The sequence below is a fragment of the Halichoeres trimaculatus genome, unplaced genomic scaffold (genome assembly GCF_033239565.1).
Source record: "Halichoeres trimaculatus isolate MK-OKI-2021-1 unplaced genomic scaffold, fHalTri1.1 fHalTri1_scaffold_2, whole genome shotgun sequence".
Classification (NCBI taxonomy): domain Eukaryota; kingdom Metazoa; phylum Chordata; class Actinopteri; order Labriformes; family Labridae; genus Halichoeres; species Halichoeres trimaculatus.
The window spans coordinates 32,304,540-32,314,909 of NW_027437180.1; the positions used below are offsets into that span (position 1 = coordinate 32,304,540).

Here is a 10,370-nt window from a genome sequence, read left to right on the forward strand (position 1 = left end):
ATGAGGATGTCTTTGTGTTATGGTATTGGGCCTGTCTTTCAAATACCAGTTTGAGCACATCAAAATACTTGAAGACGTCATGTTGCCTTATGCAAAAATGAAATGCCTTTTAAATGAGTGTTTTAACAAGACCACAACCCCAAACATACCAGTATGCGAGGGCATCTGGGTTCCAGACCAACAAGATTAAGGTGATGGACTGGCTTTGACCTCAATCCAATGGGGTGACTTAAAACCAAGAAATACAGAGGACTTGTGGATTGCAGTTGAAATCCTCTTTTGCTCGAATACCTGTTCACAGGTATTCGACCCCATGCAGCACAGATGTAAAGCAGTTCTCAGAAACAGAGGTCATACAACGAAATCTTGGTTCAGTGATTCACATGAAAGCAAAACCTTCAACTGTGTTTTAGTTTTTATAGAAAAGAAAACTACTTTTTATAAGCTGCTTTTTTGTATAGCCTGGTATTCTCCTTTCTTTACTTTTCTCAAATTAACAACAAATTTGTTTTTGTTTTTTTCTTCTAATAGAATAAATCTGCAGTGCTCCCAGTGCATTATATGAATGACAATAAAAGCTATTACAAAGATTCGGAGCTTCACTCATTTTTAAGCACACTATTAGTTTGAACACAGCCATTAACTTCTGACGAATTTAGTTTCTGCACCTGTATCATGATACCTCAAGTCTAACCTGAAGCCCTTTCTGACTGATATTTGAGCTATATGGTAAAACCTTACAATACACCGCAGAAAAGAAAAAAAAAAATCCATGGTCTTGAGCACAGCTGCTGTGGGGGAGTGAGCAGATGTCACACCACACTCACTCGCGTTTTTACTTTGCTTTTCAGTCGGCTTACTTCCGTTGTAACCCTCCTCACCCATAACCAGCCGTGGGGATGTACTGCAGGTGCAGAAATGTACGGTCCCTTTGTCTCTCCGTCTTAAAGCTAGACATATTTTAATAAACGTTTAAGGGATCTTAAGGGATGAAGTGTTTTAGATCTGAAACGCTTTTTCAGAAGCCTTCAAGGGGAACCACAAACATCCATCCGTTACAGATCAAGACGTCTGACAAGGTAGGAAGCTTTTTGTTGCTCTGTTTTACTCTTGGTGAGACTTCATTTGACAAAATTATTCCCTTCCCCTTTATTCTTTATTCTTTATTCTGAGCCCTTTTATAAATCTTTAGGATTTAAAAAAAAAGTGAAACCCAAAAATTGTGAACTTGAACTTTTGAATCAGCAAATAAGGCCTAAAGGGTGTATTTTCACTTCCTCGATCAATTGTATCATTTTTTTTCGTGGCTATGAGATAAACAACACGAATTATTCAACAATTTTTTCAGCTGCAGAGAGTCTTCATCCTTTTCTTTTTAGTGAGTTACTTTAACTGTGACAGATTATTAATTTTAAATCTAGTTTGATCATCAACAAAGTTCATTCATGGAGAGATTGAAGTGTTTCTACGTAATGGAGGTCTTTCCATTGAGATGACTGTGTGTGTCATGGCAAGTGGTTTTGGAGATTATGAATGAGTAACCCTTCTTACTCTTTGTCAAAACTGCCATTTGATTCACCTAAAAAGTCAAAAGAAGCCAACCACAGGTTATGTTTATTGTAAAAAATCGTTTTATCTGTGGTCATGCCAAACAGTATAACACAGGATCCTCTGCTATTGATTTTCAGTTTGTTTAATCATCAATTTAATCATGTGAGGGTTATGGAAGTCTTAAAAAAAGGATAAGTATGTAAATTTAATTGTATTGTGTCAAATGTCAATTATGAGCAGTAGCTGGTTTTCGGGGTCATGTTTTCTGGGTCACACCCAAACATAAATCGCACTTCCGCATATAACTTATCACACAAAATCCAGTTTACTTGTCTTTTTTTAGGGAATATGTTCATTATTCAAAGGGAATTTAACATAATTTCTTGTTAGTACTAAACTAATCTGGCTTCAAAGTTTTGGTGAAATAAGCAACATGTAGCAGCACTTGATTAATTTTTATCTCTCCCTGTGCCTCATGTGTAACATTTGTCTCTGAATGTCTCATCCTCTGTAGATTTCCCTCCTCCACTTTGAGCAGCTGGATGACATGGACAGAATAAGAGCCAACAAAACCAGCAGAGAGAAGTCCAGACCCAGAGCACACTGCGGGGACCAAGCGGAGGTGAGAGGAGCTGAGAGCGTCTAAAGAACGAGGACTTAATGTGAAGCGTGGATGAAGCTCAAAGCTGATTGTGTTAGATTTATCTAAAGACCCTGTGTGTTTGTAGCCTCTGACAAGACAAATGACTGCTGAAGTTACCAGAAATGGATTTGCTACTTTAAAACCAACAGAGGATCAAAGTACAGGAAACACCTGAACTAAAATATTGATACTTTTCCTGAGGATAACTCTTGAGTACTCTCTTCTAACACAAAACTTTCTAGGCAGTGGATTTGTGAGACTGAACCATGAACGGGATTACAGAAATGTCGATAAAGTGCGTCCTGGTCGGGGACAGCGCTGTAGGAAAGACAGCCTTGCTGGTCCGCTTCACATCAGAGACCTTCCCAGATGTGTACAAGCCTACTGTGTTCGAGAACACAGGGGTGGAGGTCTACATGGACGGGATTCAAATCAGCCTGGGTCTATGGGATACAGCAGGAAACGACAACTTTAGATCAATCAGACCGAGATCCTACCAGCAGGCCGACGTCGTCCTCATCTGCTTCTCCGTGGCCAACCCAAACTCTTTGGCCAGTGTCCAGCACAAGTGGATCAATGAGGTTCGTGAGAACTTGCCCAGGGTGCCCGTGTTGGTTGTAGCCACCCAGACTGATCAGCGGGAGACCGGGGCACATCGTGGGGCCTGTATTTCACCTGCTGAGGGGAGACAAGTGGCTCAGGAAGTCCACGCTAAGGGCTACCTGGAGTGTTCATCTTTGAGCAACCGAGGCGTGCAGCAGGTGTTTGAGTATGCGGTGCGGACGGCCGTCAAACAGGCCAGGAAGCAGGCCAGGCAACGGATGTTCAGAAACAACCACTGCAAGGTCCTTTGACCTTTGACTCCAAGCAAGGGGCGTCTACGGTCCTAGCAAAGAGTTTCTAAAATGATGCACCAGATGTGGCGTTTGGACCCAAGCGAAGGCCTGTAGAGGAACAACAACCCAATGTTTTCCGCCATTTTTTACACAACTGTTCATTTTACAAACAGGGACTCCTACAATCTCCAACAGTTTCTGAAACTGGGAACAAACTGACTGTGTGAGAGATGCAAAGAAAAAGGGTTCAGTTCCATCATGCATTCAGTTTATTGGGTGAATAATATCCCATGGAGATATGTTCAGGGACATCAGAGATATTTAGTGGTTTAGGACTGCTCCATCAGAAACTTGAGCAGTGAAAAGTTTGCCAAAAATTAAATCATTAAGCTCTGATATTGAAACCACATTTCACCCCTCACTGAGGGTAGGAACTGAATATTGCATTATATTGTTGGATAAGCAACTCAACTTTTGGATCACAGTCTTAAGTGTTATTATGTGTTTAATGATAGGACAGTAGAAAGAGTAGGAAATGATGGGGGCCACATTTTTCAAGCTTGGCCGCTCGTTGTGAGAACTACAGCCTCTGCACACAGAGGCACAACATACTGAGCTAAACTACCAGACTTGACTCCTCTAATGCCTTCATCTCCACAAATACAGGCAGAAACAAGTTTTCTTTACAGCTGTATGGAGCTTTTCGTATCACTCAAAAAGAAATGGCTGTTCTCAAGTTCCTGTGGTAGTTTCTCAAAATGTTACGAGATGCAGACAAATGAAACTTTCACGACATGTTTTCTTGAACTATGACCCTAATTAAGCAACATTTCAGAGATGAAATTATTACTTTTATACTACTTTGTTTCACATAAGTTGTAGACAAATCAAATCAGTATAATACGTTGGACAAAACACATCAGTTATTTTAAAGGTTAAAAATAAGTTTATTTTGTTAAAGTATACAATACAGAACATTTTTATCAACATGTTAGTATAGCTATGCAATTGTATACCTCTTTTTTTTTTAAGGAATTTCAAAGACATAAGGTCCGGCTCTGCGACCTTTATGTTTTTCCTCCTTTGATCAAACTGTGTTTGTTGTTATCTGGTACTGGAACAACTAATTTTAATAATAAATTAATACTAACATTTTAACAAATCATAACGTTTGGCTTTTCATTTCTTCTTTCTCACAGCTCACCTTTCTTTTAAGTCGGCTAATACTCTACCATGCTTGACTGTAAGATTATTTATGCATATATTTATATATACTTAAAAATGTGCTGTCCATTTCAGAGTTACACGCTTTAAACCTCAGGTTTATATTTTGTCTTTTCTAAACAGTGTGTGTTAGATTTAAACACCTATATGCAACCTCATGAAATCTCTTTTTTTCTGTCTTACTTGACTCACTATTTATCTAAGAAACCCTCAAAGAATCAAGAAGTTATCAACCAACTTTATTCACACATCACCTGCAAATCCAAAGCAAAGTGCTCTACAGCGTTTGAAAACAAGAAAAGAAAAAGGAAAAAAATTTAACAAACAAATGACGTGACGACTTAACATGTAAGAAGCTCTAAAGCAAAACAGATTATGAAAACAAGACAAGGAAATCATGTTGACTGACGGAAGTAAAATGTATTTTATTAATAAATGAAATTTAAAAGTATGCAGCTTAAAATTTGTTTGAGCATCAAAACACTTAAAATAATTTTAATTATTTAAGTCAATCAATAAAAGCGTAAGGGTTAAAATGCAAGTCATCAGAAATAGCAATAAAACTGAGTTAAATAAAACAATAAAGATCAAAATTACTTGAAAGATAATTATAATCTTTAAGCCAGACTAAATAAATATAATTTTTCACGTTTAAAAGCGTTCAAATTTCTCGCTTCTCTAATGTCCTTTGTCAGGCTCTGTCATTGTCTCACTGCGTTGGGGCTTGGAGCAGAAACACCAAAAGTTTTCTTGCCGTTCTGTGAAAAGGAAAAGAGCCTAACGGGCCTCTGTGGTTCATAAAAGTACCTCTTAGGTGTACAGCGGTGGAAGACCGTGTGGTGTCTAATAAACTAATGAAAAGATTTTAAACACAGTATGAAAACTAACAGGCAGACAGTGGAAGGATTTTGAAAGTTAAATGTGCTCTCTATTTCTTTGTCCGAACTTGAGCTGTTTTAGAATTAAGCTCTTCTTTTCTTGTCTTCTTGCTTTTTAGCTTGGGTTTCGTACTAAGTACATTTAGTGTAGAGAGTGTTTTCTCTGAGTCTTTTCCTGCTTGAGCTGTAATTTTTTTTTTTGTGTGAAATCCAGGCTTTAATATCTAAGATACAATTTAAAAAGTGTATCTGGGCCCGGTGTCGCACAGAGTCGGGTGTTGTCTGCATAGTAAAAGATGCCATGTCTTCTGTGACACTGCACAGGGTTCGCATGTACAAATAGAAAAAGTAACGGCCCTAAAATTGATCCCTGTGGTACTCCGCAGTTAACTCTGCAATGTTTGGAGTAATAAGGAAAAACTTTCTATCACTTACAAGATGTAAAACACTTTAAAGCATTAGATATCAAAGTAGAAACCCAATACTTTTTTATTATCAGTCGGCCTACCTTTCATTTATTGTCTTATCTTAGCGTGGCACTTTCACAGATAAATCAAAAACCATCTGCTATAATGATTATGTGTTAGTATGTGTTGAAAACACTGTAGATATCCATAAATAATGGATTGTATTAACATTTATTTACAATGAATGAATTAAATTCCTCTTTTCTCTCCATTTTAGAGCTGAATTTAAAAAAAGCTTGCACGTGTCCGACAGGTTGTACCATTGCTTTATTGCATGTACACTAATATGACGTCCACAAGCCTCTTTCTAAGTGTTAAGAATTCTTATGAGATGATGAGGATAATATATTTGTTTAAAACAGTGACTTATTGTATTTAGTGAAGATAAAAGTTCAACAAAAACAAAAACCTCAAACCGAGAAGCTGCCCCTCCTCCTCCCCATCACCCTTTCATGCCTCTCTCTGTCTCGTGGTTTTGGCTTGTAACTGTTCGAGGATCAGAAGCACTTTGAGAATTATCAAGGATACACTTAAAAACAGCAAACTGCACACACACACACACACACACACACACACACACACACACACACACACACACACACACACACACACACACACACACACACACACACACACACACACACATTTAATGTAATGTGGTTCTTTATTCTTCTGCTTACTTTGCTCTTCATGTGTCTGAATATTGTCTTACTGGTAGATTTTTAATTTGAGTATCGCAATGAAATCTTCTGAGTTTTAAACCTGTTGTTTTTTCAATCAAAACACTTCATTTAATTTATTGACCCAAACAGGATTGCAACAGCTGTGTAAACAGTGCAGGAGTCCCTTTGGCATCAGCCTTTTAAATTCAGCTCCCCAGTTTCAGCTCCAAGCAGAGAACATCAGCTTCAAGCTTTGGTTGCACATGATGAGGTTCATCCATGTTTCTGTGGCTGTGCTCAGTCTCCTGTCGGTCGGACAGTCGGTTCCTGTGACCAGCTGTGAGAGTCTGATTCAACCTGTTGAAATCAAAGGAAGAGATCAGGTGAAACACTCTTGTCATCCATCTTTCATACTCTTCACAACCTTCTGAGTACAAATCTTAATCATTTGTCCGTTTCAGCTACTGGGGAAGTGGACGCTTGTAGCAGAAGCCACAAACATCCCTGGAGCCAAGGATCTGACAAGGACATTAGTAGAGAGCTCCTGGACAAAATTCACTGCTGGGAATGAGAGTGACGCCATCGATGTTCTTCAGGGTGAAAAAATGTAATCTTCAGTTCATATTCACATTTTCTTTTATTTTACCGATGAATGTTTTTAGGTTTTGAGAATGCATTGTGGAGCCTTGCATAGAGTACAGGAACATTTAGGATAAACTGCAGTTTTGATGTTGGGTTTAAACATTTGTGTTTTTTTACTGTTGTCTATAATTAAAGGCTTAATGGCTGCTTTATGCTCAAAACCAAGATGACATTGGAAAACGGGACTCTCTCTCTGGGTATGTACCACAAATAAACCCAATATTTTGAGTGGCCTTATGCCCATACAAACTTGCTTGGACTTTGTGTCCAGATTTGCAACAGCGCATTGAGTGTTGGTAAAAGTGTGCTGTTATTCACAGGGCCGCCTATGAATTCTACTGTGAGACTGCTGAGTACTGGCTGTCCCGATTGTGTTGTTTATTTTCTTCAATATCAGCACGAAGAAGAAACAAATGCTGGTGTCCAGTTACTGAGTAAGATTTTTGAAGGACAAAAGGAAGGATTGACCCACAGAGGAAACACAGTGACCCAGAATTCAAAACAGGGACATTAAAATGAGCTAAGGGGCTGTCAAAACCCGGATTAGAGGCCTGCCACTATTAAAAAAATGAAACCAAATTTCAGTTCTTGGTTGTAAATGCCAGTAGCAAGCACTTTGAAACAAAAATAGAGTAAAACAAAAAATCTATTGCTTTTTAGCTTGGGTTGTAGCATGAACAAGTTGAAAAAGTAAAGGTCTTGGTATTGATCCCTGTGGTACCCCACAGTTAATATCATTATGTTTGGAGTTGTGACAAGAAAATTTCCCAAACACTTAAGTTGACAGTCTTAACTAGTTTAAGGTGAGGTTTTAATGCTTAACCTAAACACTTTGTTTAGAATAAACATTCATCAATCATCTTCACCATAGCTTTAAAATTGCTGGAGAACCAACATGGTTTGTTGCAAGCGAGGGCCAAAAAACCACTGAGCGTCTGTACAAGGATTTAAAATGTAGCTAAAGTTTCCTCCAAAGTTGCTTTGTTTATTTCTTTATCCAAGAATCAAATTTTGTTTATATACAAAATATTCTTGATGAATTTTATTTTGGCCTATCAAAATTATTTTAATCTTAGGAATCATCCAACACAATATATGATATGACAACCTTCATAAAGATGCCATGGGGCTAAGTCAATTTAGTAAGCACTTACATCACTTACAATATTTTTTTTTCCTTTTTATTTTGAGGTTTTAATAAATTTATTTATTTACTCATTTTTGCCTGTTGTCTGTCTCTTTGTGTTAGCCCTGTGGCGGGGTACACCCTGTGACTGTAACCAGTCTAGGGTGTACCCCGCCTCTCGCTCATAGACAGCTAGGATAAGCTCAAACCAACCCTGTGACTGTAACCAGTCTAGGGTGTACCCCGCCTCTCGCTCATAGACAGCTAGGATAAGCTCAAACCAACCCTGAATGGTATAAGTGGTAGAAGGATGGATAGAAATGTGAGAGGAACAGGTTACTAAAATGATTAAAGATGAAATATGTAATGCAAAAAAGGAGTGATCAGTCCTCAAATTTAGTCCCTAACATCTACAGAGCACAGAGAGCTGGTCACATTGAAGGAGTCAGGACAAACAAAATTCTGCTCTTGTTCTTCAGTCTATTCATCTTACTAAAATAGTAGTGCTGCATTTCTATATGTATTATTAAATAAATCTATTTGTCTCTCAGGCAAGAGAAAAGTGACTGCTGCTGAACTGGAAGAATTTAAGAAGCAGGTGGAATGTCTGAAGTTACCGTCACCTGTGATCCTGAACCCAGAGAATGGTATCAACTTTATTTACAAATAGATGGTGTTTTTTTTGTTTTTTGAGCTTCAAGTTTCAGATTTATGTCAATTTCAAAACAAAACAGCCATTTGGAGACAGAAGCACTAGGAATGCACAGATCCAATCCTGGCATCGGGTATCAGCGCTGATACAGCCCCTCAAAGCTGGATCAGGTATCAGTGGGGAAGGATCAGTCCAAACTTGACACTGAGGCTAAACTATGATTTAGTCTACAGGGTATAAAATTTTACACCCAAACTTCTGTTTAATATTTAAACACTAATAGTTTGAATAAGTATCAACTTCAGTCATTCCATATGTACCAGTGGCGATACCTGTAAGACTGCAAGGGAAGCTCAGCTTCCCCTTAATTGTCCCCAAAAAAGTGGTGATTTGTACTGCTGCGGGTACATTTAATTGTCAAAATACGTGCTAGAATTTCTTCATCTTTTGTTCGGAATCAGCTACATATCACAGGTAACTGGCTCGACCTCCTTCTCATTTATCCTCACAGCGTCTCAGTGCTTTAACACAGTCGGACACTGGGTGTTCTGACTTAAGCGGGGAAGCGGAGAGTGGGTTGTTCCACTGTGGAAGCTGGACGGTCATTAAACGCTGGGCTTTGTCCCGCCCATCGGACACTCAGCGTCTCTGGGGGTCTATGAGGCAGTGGGCTGGCCTGGACGCTGGGCTTCTGCATGATGAATGGATGATCTGTCTAAGGCCGAATCCCTTTTTTAATGACAGTGAAATGAGCCAGTCAGCGATTTTGAAGTATAACCCTCCACCGGAGCATCGTCTGACTTTTATATTGAGTTGTTCTGGACTGATCCTGAGGCTTTATTGATCCTCAGCGAGTTAACCTTTCTTAAAAACGACGAATGTTGTATTTAAAAATTCTTTCTCTTTTCACCAATAAGCAGGTACAGCTACAGCTGCGGAGCTTCTACCCCTGTCACGTAGTCTCACGTAGCAGCTTCAGCTGCTAGCAAGCTGGCACGGAGGGTTGAATTTAAGTTTAAAAAAATTAACAAATTTATGATGTAGGCTGGAAAAAAATGAGCTTCCCCTCCTTGACTGACCAGCAGCCGCCATTGATATGTACACATTTTTGACTTTTGCTCAAAACATAACCAGTGTTATCCCACAGTAGAGTATGCAGGTTATTATTTAACACTGGTATCAGATCAGGGTCGGTATCAGCCGATACCCAAAGCCCAGGTATTGGCATCGGTATCAGGGCCAGAAAAGTTGGATTGGTGCATCCCTAAGAAGCACAGCCGGGTCTGCGGGTAAACCGGATGGAGTTTTTCCTGCACTAATGTCCTTAAAAAACACACACTGGAAGACACACTGTTGCTGAAACCTTTCTCTCTCATGTCAAATTAACTACAGCTCAGGAAACAACTTCAAAAGCAATACACAGAGATCGAATCAAATATCATCTAATGAGGATATGGAAGACAGCTTTATGCTGCCACCTTTTGTTTCACATTTTGTTGTTTGTTTGTCTTTACAATCTACATACTTTATGAAACAGATGCTTTGTTTTGTTTGTTTTTTTTCACAATGCACCACAAACAAATCATTTCAAGTGTGTTCAAAATGTTATATTATCAGAGAGGGTTTGCTGGACTAAAATTATGTAGCTCTCATATCTGATGTTTTTTCACTTCACAGGTCCCTGCCCTG

At 38.9% G+C, this 10,370-nt stretch overlaps 1 protein-coding gene across 1 annotated transcript; it reads left to right on the top strand.

The window, feature by feature from the left end:
* Window positions 1-2,460: 2,460 nt before the first annotated feature.
* On the top strand, window positions 2,461-3,048 carry rhoh (ras homolog family member H). The gene has a single exon (XM_074663288.1). It carries the CDS (start codon window positions 2,461-2,463, stop codon window positions 3,046-3,048), a length of 588 nt encoding a protein of 195 aa, XP_074519389.1.
* The last annotated feature ends 7,322 nt before the right edge of the window (window positions 3,049-10,370 follow it).